The sequence below is a fragment of the Lontra canadensis genome, unplaced genomic scaffold (assembly GCF_010015895.1).
Source record: "Lontra canadensis isolate GAN:19392208 unplaced genomic scaffold, GSC_riverotter_1.0 scaffold54, whole genome shotgun sequence".
NCBI classification, from domain to species: Eukaryota; Metazoa; Chordata; class Mammalia; order Carnivora; family Mustelidae; genus Lontra; species Lontra canadensis.
In genome coordinates, this window is record NW_022631048.1 from 11274241 (window position 1) to 11301033 (window position 26793).

At 47.3% G+C, this 26793-nt stretch overlaps 1 protein-coding gene across 1 annotated transcript in view; it reads right to left on the minus strand.

Annotated features, from left to right (window-relative positions):
* Nucleotides 1-2149: 2149 nt before the first annotated feature.
* Nucleotides 2150-26793, minus strand: part of ABCA13 (ATP binding cassette subfamily A member 13) — a 298434-nt gene continuing 273790 nt past the window's right edge. The window contains exons 57-60 of the mRNA XM_032874934.1: nt 21606-21698; nt 4375-4480; nt 3031-3168; nt 2150-2376 (exon numbers count right to left, since the gene is read on the minus strand). Of these exons, the coding sequence (XP_032730825.1) occupies nt 2281-2376; nt 3031-3168; nt 4375-4480; nt 21606-21698 (433 nt within the window). The 3' untranslated portion in view covers nt 2150-2280. The remainder of the gene's footprint in view (nt 2377-3030; nt 3169-4374; nt 4481-21605; nt 21699-26793) is intronic.

The following is a 26793-nucleotide window of genomic DNA, read 5'->3' on the forward strand; positions in this document are numbered from 1 at the left end:
AAGCTGGGTTCCTGAGACAGGAATAATCATGATGATCTTGGCCTTATGAAGGACTCGACTCCGAGTGTTTTCAGAAGAAGGCCGTTTGTTTAAAAGTCTCCATTGTGTGGCCATAAGCCCAAAGGTCTTAAGACAAATGTTTAACTCCACAGGCATAAAACATCTGCATGACTTAAAAATGCAATGACATTTTCAACACTAACATAAGATTTGACCTTTCCTGTCCAGTCTTCTGGGGTATGGTGCTTTCACATACTGAGTTTCTTTTTTCTTCCTGTTTATTCTTCAAAGGCTTACCTGAAAGCACAACCTCGCAGACTACAGTGGCTCAAGGGCGGGAAAGAATCCCTACGAGCAGAACATCACAGTCGGGAGCTCAATCAAATTATAACCTTTTCAAGCTTTAAAAGATCTTGAGTAGGTATATTGCCTCCCTAGCTCGGTTAAACGGGATCCCTAACGATGCCAGAAAATACACAAGTTTATTCCAAGAATCAGGTTCAATCAAAGCACCTCTCATTTATTCACCGCAGTGAAAACACGTTCCTGGGTCACAGATTTTTATGGATGGATTCGACGACGATCATCATGAAGGAGTACATCTCCCATTTTGACAGTGAGACTGTTAGAACTGGGGTGGGGGGTCCTAAACCCTAAACTGTAAGAAATCCTAAACCCTAAACCTTAAGAAAGCATAATTCATGGGATTCATGTGGATCAAAATCATTCAGCAAAAGTCTCTGTGATTGGCTGAATCCTGACAAGTTAAAAAGATCCCCAGTATTGAATGATATCAGGAAAGACAGATTTCGGTGAAATCCTGCATTAGTAAAGTAATGTGCTGGCAAAGCGGCTCCCTTTGGCCACAAGCTACTATCACTCAAAAATTTAACCGGATAAGGTCAAATTTTAAAATGAAATTAACGCAGCCCTCCATGGCGATTTGAGAAAAACGTTATTCAGAGAAGGTTGAGAAGTATCTCGTGGCTCAGAAATGTCCGGCTAGAAACTGTTTTCAGTGGTGGCCAAAAGGACTTGACACATTTCGCTCTCAGGTGCAGAATGTGAAGGGTCTACGGCCAATGTCAAGTACCACAGCACGGCACTTTATCTCTAAAAATGCTAGAAAAGTCATTCTGAGAATGGCAGAATTGTTAGAAAATTTTAAAGCATTTAAAAGTTAATGTTTATTTACTACATATGGTACTAATTTTGCGGGTACAATTTGAAGTAACAGGATAGTTTATATCCCTGTTCTCTTTTTTTTTAAATTATGATGTTAGTCGTCATACATCATTGGTTTTGAAACTAGAATATGCCTCAGAATACCAGGAGGCATTAAGGAAACTGAGAACTGAAGAAAAAATAAAATACATCCACATTCTTTTTCTTTTCATCCCCGCCTATATTTAAAATCTATGAAAATATGACATAACTTTTATACACAACATAGAGTACCTGGTTCAACTGACTTAATTTTGCTAAAGCATTTGCTAAAAAGCTCCAAATTCCAATTTTTTAAAGAAATATCTTTTGTGTGAAAGAAGTGGCAATTTTTATATGTCTGCCCACAGAGTGAAGTTTATTCCCGACAAAGTTTCCCTCCCCCCTCCCCAGCCCGGGACAGGGACAGACAGCTGGGGTGAAGATGGGGGCCCTCTGAGAAACAGGGAAGGGCCCTGGCCCCCCCAGGCCATGCCGTGTCTGGCTCCCCCAGCCCGGCTGAGTCCACTGTGCCTCACTGCCCAGCCCTTGGGAGAGGGGAGGGGCCGCCGGCTCCTGGGTGGTTCCAAAGTGGAGTGTGAAAATAGAGTATTACAAAAAAGTGTGTTTAAACTCTTGATCTCTTATCTAGTGATGAAAGAGGACAGAAACAGAAAACAGTGTGTGGTACTATTTCCTAAATAAACCAGTTAGGAAAGTTACTAGCCTTGGCCACCTCAGTTTCCTTAAAAGTACAGCAGAATGTTCGGGAATGGCCAGCCTTTGAGAGCTCCAAGTGTCTCAGGTTGGACTCTGGGTTCACTTGCACCCGTGTCACGAAGGATCTGTCCCCCCCAACCCCAGTTGTCAGAGGGATTGGCCACGTGGGAGGAACTTCCCCAAAGTCTACAGAAACAATCTTCCAGTTTGCGGGTTATGAGTTAACCAACAGCTTCAAAGAGGAAAGGAAGAGAGAAGGGTTCCGACCACATGCAGCCTGAATCCCAGCTCCTCCCAGGTGATAAATTGGAATAAAAGACAAGGTATTATTCCTCTTAGAAACGTCCCCTTAGGTCCTTAGACAGGCAGGTGAGGGGGCTGGTAAGAGCCAGTGGGGGCAGCCATGCTAGATGGTGAAGATTTCGGTAGCTCAGTAGCAAAATTAATAAATACCTGAAAGAAATGATGAAAATCATTGTGAACCTGTGAGGACACCAGACCTTCTCTTCTCAACTGTTGTACAAAGGGACATTTCCTCCAAGTGCTACCCAACTTTTCCAAAAAAAAAAAAAAAACAAAAAAAACCCCACAAAGTTTTCATTCATACCACCCACGTGGAAACCTCCACAAACAGGAAAATCCTTTGAGGACACAGCTAGATGTAGGCATGGTCACTAAGCCACCTGGAAATCAGGATGCCTTGAGCATATGGCTTAAGTATGAAGGTGGCATTTAATTCTACCTTCTGGCACTCAGTTCACTTTGTTTCCCAAAGTCAGCAATGGCTCAGCTATGGTGCAGTCCCCTTAGACATTTTGGGGTGGGGGGGTGAGCCAAACGAAGAAGGGAAGGTTAATGGGGCATGGCTTGCCCAGTGAATGCCCAGTGTAAGTGTGGACAAATGGGAACCCTACCAACTACGTACCTTGAGTGGACAGCAGACAGGAAACAGACCTCCTCACTCTCACTGTCTTATTCAGTAAAGCCAGTGATTAATTTAAGGAAAAGACAACCTCAAGAAGTCACCTGGCTCATTTTAAAATTGGCTGGGGGAGGCCTCGAGCCCACACCGAGATGCAGACAACCGACGCATTCCCAGTACCATACCTGTTCCAAAGTGGTTGGGTTGATGGAGTAGTGTTTGATATGCAGCAAGGTCTTGTTGTTCTCTAGAACGTGGAACAGGTCTGCTAAGCATTCCCACCGTTTTGGAACATGGTATTCCAACAAATTCAGGCGCTGCCCCTAAAAGCCAAAAACAAATTGTAAATTGTATCACATGATGAGCAATCAGTAATATTGACCACACTGTGCTTAAGTGATGAATAAATTATCATTTCTTCAAACCACACGTCTCCATGGCAGCGGGAGGGTGGGTCGGGTCTGAGGGTCTCCGGTGCACACGTGGAGATGATGGCACAGCTGGTACGTGGTCCTCCTCGTGCCTGCGTGGCTCTGTCACCCCTCATACACCCCCACCCCGCCACAGCGTGCGGAAGCCCTCCCTGGGGGGTAAGAAGGTGCCTCGCCTTACTCAGAAAGAAGGAGGAATTTATGGTGGAGGCATGGTTGCACCTGACCCTCACTCGGGCTTTGAGCAGAGCTCCCTGCTGTCCTCACTGTGAGCTAGGGAGCAGCTCTTGGTAAGAGAGGAAATCTTCTGACCCTCTTTTCACATGTGCAAGGGGATTCACAGCAGGGGTTTTACTGGAAGTCTGGAAGAGGCCCTGAGCATGAAGGCCTGGTCTCGTACAGCATGCTTCTTACCGGGGAGTTTTACTCCGTGGCTCTCATTGGAATACACAGGTGATAGCTACTTTATAGGTGAGACCCTATGTATGACCCACTGGAATTGCGTAGTTATCCGAGATCCTGTGGACAGGCGGTGCTTCTAAAATGTTAACATGCGTAAGTGTTGCCTGGTCCCCTTCTTAAAGGCAGGTTTGGATTCAGAAGGTTGGGGCCTAAGATCCTGTAGGTCGAAACAGCCCCCCAGGGAAGGAGAGGCTGCTAGTCCAGGCATCACACTTTGCATCTAGTAGAGGATTAGGGACCCAAGCGCAGGGCACTCGTAAAATAATGCTGAAATCAGCAAGTCTGGAAGCCCAAGAGCCAACACCTGGAAGGCATTACCTTCTGCAATCTTCCTTCCTAAACAAAACAAGCCACGCAAGGGGGTTGTGCTCATGGGTTGTGGGGGTACGTAACTACGGTCCACTCGGGGACACCCGACAAAGTGGTCAGACAGGCATGGCGTCCCTCACAGCGGCCAAGCGGTATCCACTGGCCATGCTATTGTGTGCGGGGGCCTGTGGCCCGTGCTTTGCAAGCAGGCCCAAACAGCAGGCACTATCTCCTAACCACGCAGAATTAAAACAGGGAAAAGGACAAACGCACTCATCCGATTTCTCAGGCTGAAAACAAAGGAGGAATGCAGAATTTTAGTGCTACCTTAAACTGGATCCCTGGAAAATGGAGCTTCAAGCAGTCCGAAATCACGTTGTGCCGATTTGTTTCCTGACCGAGCCAAATCTTCACTGAATACCCATCACCAAACCTGGAAGTCAGAAGAAATTAAAACACGGTCACAGCTGTCCGGACCTAAGAGGGGAAATTCCGAGTCCATGTCCCGTAGGGATACGGTAAAGGAAAGTAAGTATTCCAAATCGGTGGGAGCGTCTGGACTTTCAAAATGCAATACTCAGACGTCAGAACTCAGTTACGCAGTTTTCTGTAACCCACCGACACAGACACGGATTTATCTTTAAACACAAAATCAGCAGATCCTGGCTTTAATCTCTGTCAGTAAAAGACGGAAGCTGAATGCAAACCGAAAGCAAACGCGCTAAGTTCAAGAAGCGGGACCCGGGCCAGGACCAACCCTGAGAAGCACGGCGGCTCATGATTACGTGTGGCAGCGGAGAGGGGACGGGGGTGCAGAAGTAATGAGCATCATATAAAGCGGTTCTCCCACCTGTACCCAGACCTAGCAGGTGCAGGGACAATGGGGGAAGCTGGTCTGAGGGGTGCGGTTCCCCCCATTGTGGAGCTGTGGACAAATGACCATGTGTGAGGTGACAGTCACATTGCAGAGCAATCTCAGGGCCACCTGCAAGAATTTAAGGGGCTTCCAAAAACCGTTATTCTACTGCCTGTCCCAGGTGCCTAGCTTGGTGCCAAGCACATAATAGCAGGGCTTCCACGCTGAGCTGCCCACGAACCCGGCCCATCCAACCCCACCTTCACCACGGCCTCCTACGTCAGGGTGTGTTTCCACGTCTCAGGTGGGTAGGCCCTGAGGTCTGGACAGCTGCAGGCACATGGGTCTGCAGAGCCGTGAGTTCTATCTGCATGTGAAGCTGTATCCTGGGGGCACAGGAGAGCGCGGAGCATGTTTCTGGTCTGATGGTCATTACGTCTGACAGCATGTGCTGCCGGCGCTGGGCCTGGCTGGCCGGCCGGGTTGGAAGGCATCCCCTCCCTCCACGTACCAGATGTGGGAATCGGGAGTCACTACTGTCTGATAAGGGTGCTAGGCGATGGAATGATTTCCTTGGAATATCCCCGGGGCCATGTCTGGCACTAAGCAAGGCGGTAAACAGATACCCAGTCCAATTTGTTTTTTGCACAGGCTACGATCCAAATGGAAGAACCCTTTGCTTTGGCATGAAGCATCTCACATTTCTTCAGGAAACACAGATGAAAGCAGGTGAGCCAACGAGACCAGGGATCAGAGCACGCACCACATGAAGCACGAAGGTGGGAGGCACAGCGTGCACGGACGACCTCACTTCCTACACGTGGGAGGGTCCCCACGCACCATTACGCAGGGTGCAGCCCCGTGGGCATACTTCGCTTATGCATTTTAAAAAATTCATGCTAGATTCCAATCACTATCTAATGACGTCTCACTATGAGCATATACATACTAATTTTTAAAAATTGTTCAAAGTGAAGTTTCATTGGCACTAAGCGACTTCGGGTTTTGCACTAGACAACTTGAATTATGAAGCTCTTTAAGGAAAGGAGAGCACCCGCAGGAAAACGTTCCTGGGAGAGGCTGGCACGTGTGTCGGGATGTCGCTGGAGGAGTCAACGAGACCCCTGGACAGAGTTACAAAACCAGATCATCTTCAGTTACTGGGAGAATCTCTGCAGGTCAGTGAATTCGTTCATGATGCAGGAATCTAATTCACGGCGGCTCTCCTTTCTCCTTTCTGCCTGTCACCTGCACACTCAAGCCGGGATCTAAGTTCTGCCAGGGATTTCTTTGATTCGTGCACTTTCCAGTCTAAAAGCTTTCAAAGCAGCCAAAGGTCCTTCATCTATACGTGCGGTCATCAGTCTGACGCGGCTCACCACCGTGTCCCCGCCACGCGCCCAGCCGGCGATCACGGAAAGAGAAATGAACGGCGTTATCTGCCCGCGGAAGTGCCTGTAACATTCATTTGGCCGCCGTCCGGGACAGAGTTTGGTCCACATACACTGAACATCATCTGTGTAACTAGTGCTAAAGCAAGGACAAGCAGTGTGCCAGCGGGAACACACATGCACGTGCGTTTTAAGAGCCAAACATCAGCGTGCGGGGAGTGAGCGAGGAGGGCAGGGGGCAGACCGCTGCTGTGTGAGCACCCGACTGAGCCAGACACTTCCGCGTCATCTCGTCAGGGTCTGAGAGGTGATCCTGTCCACAGAAGTCACGAGCATGGGGCACACGGGTTCCGTCGTGAAGCACTGAGAACCAATGCCCTATTCTGTCCCGAAGGACCTCGAGGCTGCTATGTCGGTCCCTCTTTTACAAAAGTGACATGAGATAGCCTGGAGGTTGGGTGACATGCTCAAGAGACACAGTGGCCAGAGATCAGAGGACGGCACAGCCCAACCCTGGTCAGCAGAGTGCCAACACGGCACAGGGCGGGGTCCTGTGTCACGGTCCACGCACCCCCTTCTTCCAACCTCCACCTTCTCACCAGGTACCCTGTGTCCACGGAACATGACAGATAGCACTGCCTCTTCATAAAAGGTGGAACTGGGAGACCCAAAGAGTCTGGAGATTGGTCACTGTCACGCCGCTCATTCTGGCAGAGATGCCACACAGCAGGCTGCCTTACTCCAAAACCATGTCCCTTCATCACGGCTGCCTTTCTTACTTCAGCCCCAGTCAAGTTTGGTCCAGAAAACATTCTCATCCCTGCCTGCACTGATCAGAATGATTGCAAGCAGGATGGGTCAAAGTTATCTCAGCAGCTGGTGCCTGAACTTCTCCTGGGGGACAAATGGTTCTGGCAAAGACCCTCCACAGCCTTCTGAGTTTACAAGCAGGATCTCAGTGGGTCGGAGACACAGCCTCACAGTAAAGAGAAGCTTGGCCCGCAATGACACACCTCCGTCCATGAAGCTTCCCTCTATGGCCAGAGTGTCACTTTCCAAACTGACTCTGCCGGGCGAAGACCCCACTGAGCTCCCAGGGGATCGGGATGCCCTTCCCTTGTGCACGCAGGGGTACAGAGCAGCCCTCTCGCCCACTGGATGTCACAGCAGAGCCCCCATTTGATGAATCACCGGTGCATTATGTGCCTTGTTAGAATCTAATGTCCTAACAACAGGATTGCTCTCTTCTCCCAAAAGCAAAAAAGTACTTTCATTTCTATCGCTTTTTCCTTTCTTCTTGGAATAACGAAAGGGACCATTGGAGGCATGCGGCAACAGCCACATTGGCAGGAGGGGGAGACAAGTGGCCTCATCTCTGACACGATAGCATTTTACCCGACAAACAAGAACCACGCAATGTTTTGTTTTCGGGGGGCGGGTGTGGGTAGTGTGCAGTGAGGTCACAGCTGTAAGACTGGCTCTCTCATTCAGTATCCTGTGTGTTTTCATGATCCTTGAACTCCTTCCTTCATTTCAGAAAGACTCCAGAATCTAGGTAGATAAGCCATACCTTTTGTCAAGCTGACAATGGTATGAGAGATTGTCTACATTTCTCCATCCTGACAAATAGGCATTTCTTCCTTATTTCCTTTTCATTTCTAAAGAGAAAGTTGGACTGTAAATGGAGCCATTATCCACCAAGCTGAAATCCCCACACCATGGTTTCCATGTTGAGTAATGGAAGACAATGTCTGCTTGAGGCAGAAGGATCTGGAAAATGTCTTCATTGTTGAAATGAGTTATTTGTGTGATTCTGATCAACAGAGTTACAGAAGTCCTCCAACAGGTAATAAAAGCAAGAGTCTCTAAGACAGCCACCAACATTATTTCAGTGAGCAGGGTGGGTCAGTTTCCAATTAGTATTTTCTTTCTGTGGTTCCGAAAGCCACATAAGCAATCTGCAAACAAACAGAGAACAGACAGAAAGGAGCTCATGTGGTCTTATCGCTCTGCAAGGCTCCAAGCATGGCCCTATTAAATCTCCATAAGAGAACAAAGATCCTAAAATGAAAATCTTATTGGGGCGCCTGGCGGACTCAGTTGTCAAGTGTCTGCCTTTGGCACAGCTCATGGTCCCAGGGTCCTAGGATCAAGTCCTGAATCGGGCTCCTTACTCAGTGGGGAGTCTGCTTCTCCCTCTCCCTCTGCTGTTCCCCTTCCTTGTGCTTTCTCTCTCTCAAGCAAATTGATAAAATCCTCAAAAAAAAAAAAAAAAGAAAAGAAAAGAAAAAAGAAAATCTTACAAAGTGGCACATTGTCCTAAAGGAAATAAAATCCAATGCTGATTATCAAAGAGAATGGAATTTCTGTGGGTCGGGAGTCCGTCCATCTGGGGTGACATAAATACTGGAAGGGTAAGGGAAGTTTCTAGCAGCTAAACCGACATCCGATGTCGTACTGTGGCCACTTACTGGAGCTCTCGCTGCTGTAAGAGGCTACCCAGCTGGTGTCACAGCCACAGGCACCTGGAAAGGCAGTGGGGACAGATGCAGCCATGTTCCTCCCGGTTTGTCTCCGTGAGCTCAGCAACGGAATTAAGCAAATGCTCCAGGGAAATGACCGGGATGGTGAGTTCCTGGTTTGATAAGCGCTGCCTGGAGAGGGGCCCCGAGGCCGTGCAGGTGAGACATGGGGGAGGAGGACCACACCACCATCAGCATGGGGAGCCTTCACAGCCAGACCCCTGCCCCGCTGGCCCCCCACACAGAGAGCATGGCCGAGGAGGGGATGGTTCTACTGCAGACACACCAGCAAACGCACTTCTCTGTGGGGCTGCGATTGGGGGTGACGGCCCTCTGGGAATGCTTTACTGCATTCAGTTTCAGAGGATCCCAAATAGTCCCTATGGACTCCAGCTACCGCATGAAGCACAGCCTCTAAAACATTAACAGAGGGATCAGAAAGATGAGTGTTTGTCTTAGCAGAGAGGAACGGCTCTCAGGAGCAGCCTCCCTCTCCTTGCTGAGAAGACCTCTCAGGAGGACAGATTCTGGGCAAAAGTCTCTGGCGCCAACATGTGGCTGGGACTTCCGTGCTGGACCCCAGGGCAGGCCTGTGTCAGCAGCCTGGAGAGGCAGGAGAGCCAGCAGTTGACAGTCCAGGGTGGGCTAGGTGGATGGAAAGTTCTGTGACGACCTCCCTCCCAGCTTCACATTCCATGGACATCAGGAAAGTGACTAAAGTCAGAGAATACTTCAGAGAACAATAACAGGGGTGCTGCGGACAAGAGAGGGGCCACGGCAGGGCTGACCTGGCTCCCACACCAGGCAGCAGGCGCTTGGGTAGGACTCTCTAGCGGCAAAGGGCACAGGGGTGACCTAATGTGCCAGGAAGCAACAGAACCCCCGAGGGCATCCAAGCAGACGGGTCTTCCTAAGTCTGCCATGAGCAGGGAAGACCCCAGGGAGGAAGCATCAAAACACTATTTTCCTAGTATTTCCCTGGATCCCTAGAATGACAGATCAAAACCCAGATGGCCTATAACAAAGCACATGCCAGTGGGGGCCAGCTTCTCATGACACAGTGTGAGGATGTCGGTACGTAAGGTGACTCCCTGGTTTCTCTGTAAACAACTTGTTGCAGGGATTTCCTAGATGGACCCTCATCCAAACACTGGTACCTGCCCTCAGGGAGTGTCACTTAATCACTCAAATGTGCTTTTATAAGCAAGTACATTAAACTATAAACAGGTACATGAGCGAGAGGGAAGCAGGGGCATTAGGAAACCAGATGTTCAAGAAAGCCTTAGAACAATTAGCGTGAACACTCCATTTTAAGGTCACAGTCATTCTGGGTGTCGGTGTAAGACCAGCAGCAAGTGGATGTAAGTAGATGCTTCTGAAAACGGACGGCCAGACTTCAGGCAGGATGGTGTGAAAAGTTCCACAAACCTGTTCCCTAGCAAAAACGATAATAACTATCAAACGCAACCATTTAAAATCTCTGGAAATGGTCATGAGGCCATACAGGAAGTCAAAGAAGATACATTCAAAAAGACTAGGGGACGCCTGGGTGGCTCCATCAGTCAAACATCTGACTCTTGGTTTCAGCTCAGGTCATGATCTCAGGTCATGAGACCAAGCCCCACCACATCAGACTCACACTCGGCACAGAAACTGCTTGAGATTCTCTCTCTCTCTCTCTCTCTCTCTCTCTCCCTCTGCCCCTCCCCCTGATCACCCTCTTTCTCTAAAATAAATAAATAGGATCCAAAAAAAAAAAAAAGCCCTTATTTGATTGGATTAGACTGTGGGCCAATTTGTGTTCTAAAACATAGTCGAAACCAATAGAACAGTCGGTCTGCAATCAGTGATGCTAACAGCTGAGTGTGGGCATGTGAGAAAGAGGTGAGGTGAAGAGCTCTGCCCAAGGCACTGTCACCCACACCCCGGGGGACCGTGGGCACACCCCAGGCTGCCCGCTGAGGAGCAGAGTGGAAAATTCACCTTGTAGTGAGGCGGAAACAGGTTCACTAAAACTATCCAAGCAGTCACTAAACACAGAAACAAGCAGAAAACCACAGCAAACGCCAGTGGTGGGAGGACCGAGTCCAGAATTGCAGTAATACATCCTCAAAACTCCCAGTTTCCAATAAAAAATGATGACACATATACGGAAACAGGAAAGAATGACCCACATGCCAGGAAAGAAAGTAAAACGGGAACTGCTTGTGAAAGCAGCCAGATGTTGGATTAACAAAGACGACAAAGTAGCAATGATAAATGTATCCAAAGAACCCAAAGAAACCATGATTAAAGAAGCCAAAAGAAGGTATGATGCTAGTGTCCCATGGACCAGAGACCAGCAGCAAAGAGGCAGAAATGATGAAAAAGGCCCACATGGAAATTCTGGGTTAAATAATAGAACTGAAATAAAAATTCACTCAAGAAGCTCAAGAGTTTGACTCTGCAAAGGGAAGAATTAGTAAACTTGAAGATAGATTGATGGAGATGATGTGACCCAACAAGAGATAAGAAAAATGAGCAGAGCCTCACAGAAGTGCAGGACGCCATAAACAAGATTAACAGTTGACTTCTCATCAGAAATACTGGGGGCCAGAATCCATTTAACTGTTACCATTTAGTAACATTTAAGCACCTGAATTGCTAAAACACACACACACACACCCCAAAACATTACCAACCAAGAATCTTATTTCCAGAAATGTTATTTTTCAAAATGAAGGCAAAATGAAAATATTGTGTGATAAAAACAGAGAGAATTTAACTGAAAGACCCACCATCCAAGAAATACTAAACACTCATTTCAGCCTGAAAGTAGGTGACCTCCAGACAGTCATTCAAACCCACATGAGAAAACAGACAGTACAAGTAAAGGTAACGATCCAATTACAACAGACAGTACAAATGCACATCCTTTCTCCTTTCTGCTCTTAGGTGAGTGTAGAAGCAACCATAGGAATGATACACAGCTGTATTATTGGGCCTATGACATACAGAAATGTAATAAACTTGCCAGTAACAGCCCAAAGGAGGTGAGAGAAAGCAAAGCTGTGTCCGAGGAAGAAAAGGACTCCAGATGGTAACTTCGATCCACAGGAAAAAAGGACGAGAACCAGAAATGTTACATAAGGAAGTTAATAAAACAAAGGCTATAAATATATACTTGCTTTCCTTTAAAAGACATAAAAATTAAATGCAGTCATAATTACAGCAACCTATTCTTCAGTTGGTAACATTGATAAATGCTACGTCTCTCACATAATAACACCGAGAGGCAGGCAAGTGATCTGGAACATTTCCACATCTCACTGGAACTAGGTTATCTTAAACATGAAGCTCATTGTGACGAGTCAGGATGTATCTGGCAAGCCCCAGGGCATCCACTAAGGATATAACAAAAAACATAGCTATACTGGAAAAATCGTTAAGAAATTAAGACGCTGTTAAAAAATACCAAAAAATACTAACTTCATGCAAAAAAAAAAGCAGTAAAGGAGAAACAACTAAAGGAAAGCAACACAAGACTTACAGAAAACAAAGGTGAAAGTGCAAACCTAGCTAATAACAATAATCCAATTCTATCTATAATCCATAATCAATAATAATATTAAATGTGAATGGATTAAATGATCCAAATCAAAAGCAGAGATCGTGAGACCAGAAAAGACCCCAAAATATGCCCCATACGACATATGGGAGATACACTTGGAATTCATAGATGCAGATAGACTGAAAGTAAGAGGACAGAAAAGGATGTATCATACGAACGAGTAAATAAATCTCCCAAATCCTGGCCCATCTCTGGCAACCACCAGTTTATTTTCTGTATCCACAGAAAATAAGGAAATTAGGAAAGGAATTTCCTTTCCTTAATTCCTCCCTTTCTTCCTTTAAGATTCCACATATTAGGGATATCATACAGTTTTTATCTTTCTCTGTGTGACTTAATTCTTTAAAAAAAATTTTATTTATTTAGAAAGAGCAAAAGCCAGAGAGATTACAGAGGAAGAGGGAGAAGCAGACTCACCACCAAGTGGAGAGCCCGCCCAGTCCTTGAGCCCAGGACCCTGAGATCGTGACCTGAGCCGAGGGCAGGTGAGGTAACCCGGCACCACTCCTATGTGACTTATTTCACTTAGCATAATGCTCTTGAGGTCCATCTCTGTTGTCACAAATGAAAGATTTCGTTCTTTTTTATGGCTGAGCAATATTCCAGCGTGTGTGTGTGTGTGTGTGTGTGTGCGCGCGCGCGCCCGCAAACCACATCTTCTTCGTAATCCACTCATCCACCAGTGGACAGCTGGGCTGCTTCCGTGTCTCCGCTGCTGTAAACAGTGCTGCAGTGAACACGGGTGCAGGGATGTTCAAGTTAATGATTTTATTTCCTTTGGGGAGATACCCAGCAGTGAGACTGCCGGATCATAACTTTCTGAGGAACCTCCATACTGTTTTCCGGGGTGGCCGCACCAGCTTACATTCCCACCAGTGGTGCACGAAGGTCCCCTTCCTCTTCCTCACCAACACCTGCTGTTTCCTGTGCTGTTGATTTCAGCCCTTATGACAGGTGTGAGGTGGTCTCTCGTTGCGCTTTTGATTTGCATTTCCCTGATGATGATGATGTGGATCATCTTCTCATGTGTCCGTCGGCCACCTGGATGCCTTCTTTGGAGAAATGTTCCGAAATATGGTTCCGACCTAACAGGAGTCCATCCCCTGGTGAGGCTGTTTTCTCAAGCCCAGGCTACATTTGCGATCAGAACTCGTGATCCTGTTGTTTATGATGGAGCGTTAGAATGGCATGTTTTTGCTTTCTGGGTTGCACATTAATTGTCAGCAGACCAGCGGGCATTGGTGCTGAATGTAGCCATCCAGCGGAGAAGGTGACAGGGACTATTACCAGGGCCATGGCTGCAATTAGGCCCGAATCACACACCTGGAAGGTCCTGCTAGTGGAGAGACGCTGGGTACAGACAGAGCCCAGTCTCTAAGGCAGCAAACCAAGCATGGTTGATGCAGAGTGTTTTTAGAAAACGCAGGCTTCACCCTGTCTGGAGTTAAGTGGGAACTGAATGAAAGTCTTTACCAAAAGTGTTGATTATTATTGTTAGTATTGCTTGTTCGTTCCATTAGACAGAACCCAAGGGCTGTCATAGTCAGATACCTTTTTCACGTCCCGCTGCGCCCACCTGACGGGACAGCCCGCCACGTGCAGAAACTCGACCTTCATTCACTCGTTCCCTTGCTCTTTGTTCAACAAACGCCTTAAGAGTGTGTCACAGACCAGGCACTGTCCCAAATATCAGGCACCCAGAAATAAACAAACAGAAAGGCCTCCTCCCAAGAGAGCTTCCATTCCACTGGGAAGAGGCGGAAAACAATCCGGTAAACAAACTAACACTGCAGTATGTGCCAAGGTATATCCGTCTGTTCAGATTCGTGTATGAGTGACAGAAAACCCTGAGGAGGAGGGACATTAGCAGGCTGAAAGTCTGACGTCAGACAGCTCAGAAAGGGTAAGTCACTCATCTGGTTCCTTCTGTCCCTACTCCTCTGCTCACTGGCCTCCATCGTGGAGGTTGCCTCATGGTCCAAGATGGCTGCTTCGTCTCTAACCATCACATCTGGAATCAAGAAGGAAGGGAGGAAGGGCACAGAAAACGATGTCCCTCCCTATGAATCCATACCCTTGAAGCGGCAGACCCCTCTCCTGTTGTATCTGTTCGGCCCCTCTGCAGCAGGTCCTCACAGCTGGGAAATGCATGGCCAAGTGCCCAGCTAATATCTGGGGTGACTTACACTTCTACAAATGGGCATGGTCTCTTGCTCGGTGCACTCGGTCAGGGCCAGTGACCCACACACATAAAGGTCAATGCAGCCCACTGTGGAAATTGTCCTAAGCCTGGGGAACAAGATATTGGGGGCACAGTTCAATGAAGTCATCTAACACTATCAGGTTTTTCTGGAGCACCAGGGTCTTGACATCTGGTGGGGAAGAGACCATGCCATTGTTGTCTCTCCTAAGACCGGCACTCACCCCATGTGCACCCACGAGCAGAATCACAATGTGAACCTGAACCTGAACCCGTGAAACAATGTCTCAAACACTTCTACTTCCCACCTTCTCTGCCTGAGTGTTCTTATCAGATTGTATTAGAAAGGGAAAGTGGAGTGTCCCTTTTGGTGAAGTGACCACTCTGGATGACACTGGTCATGACCCGAATTTCCAAGACCAGAGGCATCCAGCTGAGATGTCCAGCAGGAGAATGTCAGGTGGCCCAGAAGCCCTTCCTGGGGAACCACATCAGAGCAACGTGGATCATATTCTTGCAACGTGATGCTATGAAAGCAAATGGAAAGACAAATGCCATGCATCAGCATGGGGACACATGCCGAGGGAGTAAAAGCCAGTGAGCGTCTTTCTCTGTAAAAAGCCCTTTATGGTAAAGACAGTTAATTCAATGGTGGGCAGAAGCAGCTGAATTTGATGATGCCTGAACACAAAGCAAAATGCAGGATAGAATTCAGTGGCCCGTCATCCCACAGCTGCACGCCACGGCAGAAATCATCACACGGGAGTGTGTGCAAACTTCCCTCCTCGTTTGTGACAGTGACATAAGCATATCCAATTATCTGTTTCATTTTAAAATTTTTAAACCAGTTTATTATTGGGTGGTGTCATCTTAATCTAAGCTTTGATAGTCGTAGCAATGTTTTCTAGAAGCATTAAGTCAAAGCTGTTACTCTGAGCATACGGTGTCATGGAAGGTGACGTGTTAATTTTCAGCCAGCCAGATGGCGGTAGCTTCAGACCTCCACCATCACTACGCCTTCTTCCATTTCTTAGAGAAAAACCTACAAACAAAATTTCCGGAGTACCCTCTACATTCTATATGGCCATATACCTTATTGATGGCCGCCTCCTCCAAAACTGATTCCCTTATTACTTTTGATTCCTGAAGTTTTCAACCTGGACGACTCAAGAAAATAAAAGTTCTCAGGGTGACTGAGTGGTTCAGTTGGTTAAGCCTCTGCCTTTAGCTCAGGTCACAATCTCAGGGTCCTGGGATCGAGCCCCACATTGGGCTCCCTGCTCAGTGGGGAGTCTGCTTCTCCCTCTGCCCCTCACCCCACTCGTGCTCTCTCTTTCACTCACTGTCCCTCTCAAATAAAGTCTCAAAAAATAAAAAGAAAAGTTCCCATAATCTTGAGGATTTTCTTTATTTCTAAAGCTTTGGTTTTGTTTTGTTTTGAATACGTCAATAGCCTCATCCTCCTTCCCCACTAAGAAATCAGCCCGGCAAACTTCCAACCTCAAGGCTTCAGAAGCATGATTGATTTCCCCCACACTAGGGAGGACTTCTTTTACACTCAGACTTAACTTTCTGCTTTAGTTGGTCCCAGGGTAGGGGAAAGCAAACAGGTGCCACAGGCAGATGTGGCCGGTTCCCTCCAGGTGGGTCGTGAACATGCCCACAGCCCGCTGGATCTCAGGATGCCCTCCAGTTAGCCCTGGAGAGAATCTGGGGATGCATCCCCGGTTCCTGGGTCTCAGGATGCCCTATAGTTAGCCCTGGAGAGAATCTGGGAATGCATCCCCAGTTCCTGGATCTCAGGATGCCCTCCGGTTAGCCCTGGAGAGAATCTGGGAATGCATCCCCAGTTCCTGGGGACCGAAGTGTCAGTGCCCCAGAGCATGGTACTAGCCATTCCTGGCCATCAGGGGGCCTCCCCTGCGTTCCAGCTCCTCTTTGTACACACACACACACACCCCCACACACACACACACGAAATGGCTCCCATAAGAGCATACACTTTTCAACCTAATGAGCTATGCCCATCTGAGGAAAGAATCCAATCAGGAGCATGAGAGACTATAGACAGCCCCCCAACATCTTATCCCTTGTCTTATCCCTCAGCAGAAAGGTTATTTAAGTGGCAAAATGCCCAGCTAAATTCTACATTTCTTGGGCTTCGTAGTAACCAGGGCAACTGACAAAACGAAAGCACAAGTGGGTGGGTAGGGCTTACAGACAGCTTGCCTTTCCCTGCTCCCTCTTGTTTGCTGCCTAGAACAAGGATGTGATGGGCGGAGCTTCAGCAGCCATTCTGGGACCAAGAAGACTGTAAAGACTTAAGCCACTGAACCAGTGCCAAAACCAGGTACTTCTGGACTTTTATTACATGTAAAAAGTGAACACGCTTCAGTCAATGGATATACTTACATCAGCGTGTCTGACGTTCTGTTACTAAGAGATGGACATAGCTCATAACTGAAAGAGAAGATCAAAAATAGAAGAGAAAATCCCCTAGACGAAGGTCTCAAAAGGAAAGGAGATTGTGGGATGGTCACACAGGAAGAAGACATACAGTTGATAAAGAGGCAAATATGCTTCTCAGAATAGAAACAAAGGCAGAAAAAGGTGAATGGCAGTTAGTGAGCCCACCCTAAGGGGCGGACAGACAAGCAGCTTCTATCATCTCGGGATATTAGAGAGTACGTATTAAAGGAATGGGCATCAGGGCCTTGGCCAGAATGGGGGCCTGGGAACACCACCAGAGTTGGGTCACAGGAGAGATCGGGGTCCCAGCTCCACCACAGCCCCTCTCTGTGGTTACCAAGTGGGGGTTGTCCTGAAAACATATGCCACAGAACAAAGCGGAATCCGAAGCCCATGGTCCAATCCCAGCTCCTCTGCCCACCAGCCAGGAACATGCTCCACGTTTCTCTGACTCATGTTCTATACTTGCCGAGGAAGGTAATACCGAGAGCCAGCTCACAGGGGTGTGAGGAGGAGCCAACTAGCTCGTGCACAGAGCACCGAGAACAGGCGTGGATTAAGCCCTGTGCCTGCCATGGCTCCTGACATCACCCCCAGAGGCCAGATGAGCTGTGCCCAGAGCTCTGGCCGGTACGGAAGGGATCATATATACTGAATGGCCACCAGACAGAAGGGGAGAACTGGGACACATAGGAGAGGGGGATGGCCCGGACACCAGAGAGCAGAGACAAGAAAACAAAGGTGGTCCCCGAGAAGGGGCCAGACCTCATGGAGAGCTGCTCCAGAACTGCAGCTCATGGATGCAAATGTCAGAAACTATGACTGTCCGTGGCCAGAGAGCAAAGGGAAGAGGCCGAAAGGGGAGAAGGGCATGTGGCCCAGTTTCCTGAGCCTGAAAGGAGGCCATCCGGAGCACTGGAACAGGGCAGAGGGGAAAGCCAGAAGTCTCGTCTAGGCTCCGAGGCCACTGAGGACAAACTGGTATGTGGGAGGCCCCCTAGGAAGAGTGAAGACATCCAGGGTGGGTGTGGTGAAGGCGTTGGGGAAGGAGGCAGGCTGAGGCAGCATCTGAGTGGTCTTTGAGGACCTCACGGCCAGCAAGAGGCATGCGGCTGACACGGGGCAGGGACACAACTTCTCAAGTCTGAGAAGCCAGAGGTCACAGTGGTGGGAGGGAGGCAGGGAGGCACAGAGACGAGATCAGCGTGTGTGATGGGGAGAAGGCCACTTTCCCCAGAGAGGCCTAGATCCTGACCTCCTGTTCTCTGGACCCCACCTGTCCTTCAGGCCAAGCAGCTCCCAATGTCAGATAAATCTTCCCACCTGGCCGTGAGGTGAGACAGGAAGTGGCTGGCTCTGGAGAAGCTGCAGGGGAGCAGGAAAACCCAGGCCAGAGTCAGGAGAACCCAACAGGTCGTCCAACTAGAAGTCTGTGATTGGCTTCTTCATGGAAATACCAGAGGATGACCAGGTCGCTAACCTTGGACTTGGTTCTTATGAGCAAACAGCATTTTAGCGGTATGTTGGAATTGTACAGTTACAGTGTGTACTGCTATAGAAATAATGCACAAGATGCTCTAAGAAGTTCTAACAAGGTCCAGAACTTGGGAAGAAAACAAGACACCAAGTCAGTAAATGAATGAATGAGAGGCTGGCAATGTTCGTCTTCCAGGGAGTGAAAGCCTAGACATCTCAGGATTGTGACTGTCCTCTGAGGGGTGGCTCTCCTGCATTTGCCTGGACAAGGCCTCCACCACCGGCTCTCAGTGATCTCGGAGGACATCTCTGAAAGAGTGCGGAGGCCCCAACGATGCTGAACTGATGGGAGAATGTGGTTGTGCTGTCCCAGGGCGCAGTGTCCAGCTGGAATGAGGCAGGTTTGGGGAAATGGAGCTGTGCACAGACCGACCCCAGGGCAGGGAGAACACACTTAGATGCCGCAGAAGAAAAGCTGCTTGTGGCTGGGAATGCGAGCGCAGAGGGAGGAAATGCTGAGTACCGGGAAGCCAGGGGAGGGGAGCATGGAAGAAGGAAGCCTCCAGGTGGGGGGCAGGGCAGCGGGTTGAGGATGGTCAGGGCCGGGGCACTGCAGGAAGGAGTGCATGTGGGAGGCTGGGGCAGGTGTCTCCAGGCCCAGAGGGCCCCTTCCCTGCCCTGCCCTGCCCTGCCCTACCCTCCACTTGGCTCTGCGAGTCCCCTCTACAGAGCTCCTACAGCTCCTGGCATCAGTTACCCCATGAGGCAGATGCCTCCGCGCCAAAGCGAGGCCCTGCGCACCCACCCCTGCATCTCCACAGGGAAAACCCTCATGCGAGCTCAGGAGGGTCTCTTCCAAACGCTGCGTCAGCACGCCTCCCTCACCCCTGCTCCATCCGCACTGTCTCCTCACTCCTTTCACGTGAGCCCCAGGTTGACCTTGACCCCTCCTGTCCGTCGTGGGGGCCAGCTTTGCGGCTGCTCTGAGACTCGCGCATTAACACTGACTTGCCTGGGCTGAGCTGTGACTTTCAGGCTTCCCCAGGGCAACCGCAGCAGAAGCTCCTCCCACCTCCCACCTCCAACACACCCCCCATCCCCCCACACCCCCACCCCCACCCCCACCCCCACCCCCGAGCCTCTAAAGCACCAGCCTCTCTGCGGAACACAGTGGCCTGAGCTAGGCTCTCCTCTACATGCTGCGCACTCGCCTGGCCTCGCGGTGACCCATCCCCAGCCGGGGACGCTGGACAGACAGGCTGTGTGATGCCTACAAGGGCAGTAGATTAGGCCCCCTGTAGGTGCCCAATGGCCCCTCGCACACAGTCCTGGGGCTCAGCACAACATGAGCACAGACCGAAATTCTAGGGTCACCACCGCTCTCGGTCACAGCACATGGAGATGCCATCAAACACCAGAACACCCGTGTGGGGGACAGCAGGGCTAGAAGCCAACCTGGGCGTGTCACATCTGCTTAATGCCCACCGAAGAGCATGCCCGTGGGCTATGAGCAGAGAGGAGTAGGGAAGGAGCCCACACTCTCCATGCAGCCCCTCAGCTACAGGGACCTCAGCAGGCACAGATGCTGGGGACTCCTGGGTCCACGTCAGGATTAATCCTTCAACTTCCATCTCATATTACAAAAACAGATGTCATCAGTTTATTTGCTGCAAGAAAATACCAGTTTCACAAATTACGTTTTGCAATGAGTTAGGGCAGATCCCCCACGAGCCAGTTCCTGCTTGGTCACTGTAGGGCTCACACATTACTAACAGTCCACCTTCAGCCACAGGACGCATTATCAGAACTGAAACCAGGAGCAGGTGAGACACAAACTACCCCGCTGGAGGAGGTCGGTTCCCCTCTGCTTCCCCGGGCTGCCTCCTCCAGCCAACTTGCAAAAAGCTGGAGAGAGGAAGGTAGCTAAGCTAAGACATAAATCAGCTAACAATCAGGCATGGGCTATAAAACTTTATGTAAGCATTCATAAAGGTTAGGGAGTGTGAAATATTATTTTTCTTTTGATGACACTTATTAAAGGTGAGTGGAGTACATATTGAGAACAGTTTCCAGCAGGCTCATCTGGTAAGTGACCGGCCCCACATGGAAGCAGGAGCGGGGTCAGCTGTCCAGGCAGCACCCAGCTCCGAGCCACTGGAAAGTGGATACTCGCTTCCCGGGACAGGACAACTAGCATGCCGTGGTATTTGCTCTGTGAAATAAACACATTTCAACTTAACATATAGATCTGTTTAACAAACCTCTGCCTGCAAATTCCAACTTCAAAAACACTGGATAAATGAAAACGAAAAATTCACCAACATATATTAATAAATTATTCTGTATCAGAAACAAGAGTTAAACAGCAAGTTAAAAGGAAACCAGAAACTGTGAAAATAGTTTAGGTGACCCTGAAGTTTCGAAGACCTTAATACTGGTACAGAAACATGCTTGTAGAGATTGACACCAAAATCATGACGATTCCAAAAAGTCAACAGAAAAGACATGAAAAGACAATCGGCAGGGAAGAAATCTAAGGGATGAGGACACACAGGAAAAATCTTCAGTCCTTAGTAGTCCAAATGAAAATCAACCACAACAGCCCCGTGTTCCCTCCTGACTCAGAGCAGACCTGTTCCACGGCACAGCAGCAGCAGATAACACAGGCCCCCGATCTACCCTGGACGAGGGCTACGGGGTTGGACAATGGTGTGGAAGGTATTCTGTATCAGCAAGGACCTTTTTCTCCTCTCTCCATCTTGACTATCACAAAGAGTGCCTGTCTTCCCAGAGGAAGCTGTGAACGTGGTGGGAATGGCTGGGTCCGTGTGCACCCCGCCCACCCTCACCTTCTCAGCCCACGTCTCCCTTCCCAGGCGGCAAGGGGGCCGGACCGTGCTGGCTCCAGAGCATCGGCGACAGGTGCATCCCGCTGCTGACTTAGAGCAAACAGTTCAACGGGACGAGAAATACACATGCAGCACATGCACAGCATACATGTATACAAACAACACACAACGTTCATGCAACATACCTGTCCTTAATGTGCTGGGGGGAGCCGAGGCACCTGAAGCTGCCCTTGACCATTATGGCTAGTCTCGTGCAAAGAGCCTCACACTCCTCCATGCTGCAGGGAAAGACAAGAAGCCCATGAGTGAGCCGTGTCCTAGAGACGCCAGGCTTGGACCACACAGTCAAACCAACAGGTAGATAAAGACACTACTGTTGTTGGGGCAGCTGAGCGGCTCAGTTGGTGAAGCATCTGCTTTCGGCTCAGGTCACGACCTCAGGGTCCTGGGACCGAGCCCCCCACATAAGGCTCTCTGCTCAGTGGGGAGTCTGTTTCTCCCTCTGCCCCTCCCCCAACCCCTTCACTGCTCATGCTCTGTGTCTCGCGTTCTCTCTCAAATAAAATCTTTAAAAAAAAACAAAACAGTACCATTGTAAATTCAACAATTTTCTCTATGCAAACCTTACAGAACCCCCCAAAGCACTTTTTAAGTGGATCTTTTATTTAGACAGCCCATGACACACTTGTCCAAAGACTTAGCAGCATTTCAATATCTGAGGAGCAACAGCTACGAGGACAGAACCTTTTAGCGACAGTACAAAAACATAAACGAGATATGAGTGACCTTCATGGAAAATGTGGACGTTTTATGAGAAATAAAAGCAATAAGATCTACTATGAACCTAAATGAAATCCTAAATTGATAAAAAGACATATCAAGAAAAGGAAAACAGAGAATATATTTCAGAAAAAGGAAATTATCATAATATGAAAATTACTGTTAAGATAATTATTTTATGAAATATGTACACACAAATATAAAATGTAATAAGTGAATTTTATATAAAATACAAATATGAATTCTATTTTATTATCATACATAATATAAAATATAACAAATGACATTTTAATTTGCAACTATAATTTAGTTTGTAATATTGTATAATATCTTCATATAAAATATGTAATAAAGGCTTATAACTTGTAAAAGTATTATTATAATTATATAGAAAATAACAAGTTATAACAAGGATATAGTATAATGCCAGTCAGTTACAAAGCCTATCTTCGAAGTTATTTAGAGAGAGGCAGAAAAACTGTCAGTAGGAAGAGAAATAAGCCCCAGAAACTATTAACATTTGCTTTAAGGCTTAAATAATTTTTTTTTAAGATTTTTATTTATTTAGTTGAGAGAGAGAGAATATGAGCTGGGGGTAGGCAGAAGAAGAGAGGGAAAAGCAGACTCCCTACTGAGTAGTGATAAAGTTCAAATAATTTAAATAAAGCAATATGCTAAAGGATTAGAAGGCAGGTCCCTGGAACCAGTAAAGACAGTGCAGAAGGAGACCTTCACACCTTTAACATCGGAGGATGGAACATTGCATCTAAGCATAACAACAACAAAAGAAACTCTGAAAGAAATGTTTGGCAGTTGACAATGCAAAACTACAAACTTCTAATAAATGTGTCAACACAGCAAACTAACATTAAAAATAATGACAATGAACACAATACATAAGGGTTGATACATTCAGTATAAAGAATCAATACATGTTAGGGTGAAAATAGAAAAGTGAAAATGCAATCCAGGAAAAAGGGCAAACCTATAGCCTTTTCAAAGAACTGTTCACTGGTAATACACATCAGAAACTGAACTACCAGATACGGGATCTTAAAATCATTTTCCAGATGGAAGGCATTTGCCATGTGTACTTTTGTATGTTAAACAGGAAAACACATTTTCCCCCATCTCCAGGGCAAATAAAAACAATGATTTCTCAGATAAAAGAAAAAAAAAAACCTCAAAAAAGCTAAAAACATCTTTTCTATGATCCTAAGAAGGGCCCCCCCCATACTACTGATGGGAGTGAAAAATTGGTATAAGTTTCCAAAACCTGAATCTGGCAATAATCTCTTTTCTAGGAATTCACCTTAGGAAACTCAGAATATATGAATGCAACCAAGTTATTTCCCGGAGTAAATATCCAGAAATCAGTTCTACAATAGGATAATACAGCACTCATACAAATGTGAGTACACCCACATGTTAATCAGCCATTAAAATGAGCTTTTCTACACTCATTAATTGCACATGGAAAAAGTAATGATATAATAATGATAAAATGACAATGCATGTCAGGAATATTGTACCTGTATGTGGAAAAAAAAAAAAACTGGGAAGGAAAAACACAAAAAGGTATGATTGGGATGACACTTTTAAAGGTTAATGGTGGAATGTCTTCCTTCTTATACCTCACTGCACCATCCAAGCCACCTATGGGAGACATGTATTGTTTTTACTGTTAGGAAGTGGACATTAAGCAGTCTGCTCGTGAGGTCATGGCACGTTCAGATCAAGGCTATACTGGGTCAGCCTTCTGTGCAGCTAGAGGCGGACATCAATGTGAAGTATGATTTCTGGGTCGTGTCAAAATAAGACAAGCCACTTGTCCTGGATATTGGTTCTTTCCACTTTCCATGAGGGGATCTAGAAAGCTGATTTCAACCGTGAAGATGAGGACAAATTTACAGGTGACCAAGTGGCATGGTGGCAAGACCCTGAGTCCTTGGATGACCTTGGACTCCAGCACAACCCACCGACATGAATTGTCAATGGGGAGAAGGAACACAGGTCTACTCTGAGCCACTGTGACTTGGGGTCTTTGTTATAGTGGCTTAACATGAAGTCTGCGGAATATATTCTATCCACATTCTACATGCGCTTTATCTATCTCTCTATGCAAACATGTCTTTCTCTGTTTCTTTAATCCCAATTTAAAACAATCTAATTCCATTTTTATGAGCGTGTAGTAGGTGCTGTAATTAAATGGGCAGAACAGGAAGCCACGTCTGTATTCGCTCAGATGAGTGGAGATCCACGTAAGAACAGACGTTGGAGGAATGACTTGGTAGTTTCAAGTGAACTGTCATTAGTGGTCAGACAGATAAGGTCCAAACAACAGCTGGGAAATCAGGGCATCTCAGCTTAGGGGGAACAGACTGTGGATTTTGGTGATTTTCAGCATCAATCAGCATATACAATGCTAGGGGTTCAACATCAATGAAAGCAATCTCTGACCATTTACTCAGAAAATGAACACTGTGTTTCCTTAGGGTGGCTAAGCTGACTGGAACAGAACTCTGGTCAGGGCAGGGGGTGGGGGAAGGGGGCAGGCACAAAGATTTAAGGGTTATAATGGAATGTATAAGTCAGGGTTTGATGGGTATGCAAAAAACACTCCTGGTCATTCTTGGATAGACTCTCTTTTTTTTTTTTTTAAAAGATTTTATTTATTCGAGAGAGAAAGAGAGCAGGGGAAAGGGCAGAGGGAGAGGGACTAGCAGACTCCAGGCTGAGCACGGAGCCTGACGCCAGGCTCGATCCTACCACCCTAAGCTCATGACTTGAGCCGAAATCAAGAGTCAGATGCTTGACCAACCTAGCCACCCAGGGTGCCGTGGATGGACTCATTTTAATTCCTCTTCCCACCTCATGTTTCTACCATGGTCCTCTAGGTAAGGAATAAAAAAAAAAAAAAGAAACAGAGACAAGAACTCTAAATTAAGAGGAAACTGTGTGATTTGGAAACTTTTCAGCTGAAGACAGCTGTTTTAGAATCACAGAATCAATCACCAGCTGCCCTACTCTTCATTAATCGTGAGTCATTTAGACCTTTGTATTGCATGAAAATGGACAGATTTATAGAAATGAAGATACATCATTAACGTGAAGCTGTATGAACAGGAGGACATAAAACAGAAATTACAGTGACGTGTGGTCTTTCTGAGAACTGTTGGCAATAATTACCTGCTCTACGGAATTTAAGAGGCATTTTTAATGTGACACCAGTTTATCCAATCCTAGAACCTATGTGTGAACGTGAGGACTTACCAAATGCCAACATAATAAGCAGAGCTTCTGGACTTGGCACAGACAAAAGATGGTTTTCAGCCAAAATGAGTATATAGTATCAGGTAGAGGTTGTACCCAATTTACCTCGATGTAAAATTTTATTTTCCAAAGAGAAACAGAACCAAGACAAAAATGCTGGAGGAGGGCCTTTGGCTGTGTCCAAGTAAAAAAATTGGCAAGTCTTTCCCCCAGAAACAGCTATAAAGCTGGACCAAATGAACCCAAACACCCATTTCAGAATTCTGGAAGTTGACGAAGGCATGCAACAATCTGAGGAACACAGGTGACAAATGGATGAATGAGGGTAAGAAGACGGGTAATCCGGGATTAGCTTCACAAACATGCACCTGCTAGCAGGCAGGGCAGACCTCGAGGATTAGCAGAGTATTGGCTCTCAGTGTGGACCACTGGGAAATGCTTGTACCCAGTGACATTGTCAGTGTAAGTGAGTTCTGTGGAGTCCGGCAAACAGGAAGGGGCAATAGCTCTGGCATCTGGCCCAAGGTGGGCTCCACTTGGCTAATATTGTATGGATATAGCTCACTGGGGCTGCATGTACACGTAGGAGAGGTCAAAGGGGGCCACGCCAACTGCAAGCTGCACATGAATCCAGGGGCCACCCACGTGCACAGCCCAGAGACCAGCAGAACCAAGGAGAAAGCAAAACTGGGCTATCGACAAGAGGCCTGGGCTTGGAATATTCTCCTCTGTGCACACACAGATCCGTTGGCAGAGGACAGAATCTTTGGTGCCTTGAGATGGCTGAGGGCTGCCTCTGCCTGTGTACCATCAGTGTGGCTCCAAGGAAGCCGGGCTTGAAAACACGAGCACAAAATTTAAAACGCAAACTGAAGGCAGGCATCGGGAGTTACTCGCTGCAGGGGAGAGAGATCTCACAGACGCATCCCTGGCAAAGAAACACTAACACACAGACACAGATAAGGAACAAACCAGAAACAAAACAAAACGAAAACAAAAAAAACTGGCAATAACAGCAACTTTGGGGCATGGGGAGAAATCAAACCAGAGATACTACAGTTTATTAAGCATTGTGAAACATCCAGCTTTTGACAAAAAATTAAAACCTGCAGAAGAAACCAGAAACTGCTACCTATCCTTAGGGGAAAACAGTCGGCAGAAACTGTTCCCAAGTGTCCCTAACTGCTATGGTTAGTAGAAAAGAATCTTCAGTGAAGCTACTCTATGTATGTTCAAAGCACTAAAGGAAACAATGTTTCAAGATTTTTTTTTAATGACAATAATGATCAATAAATAGAGGTTCTGAGGTAGATTGGAATT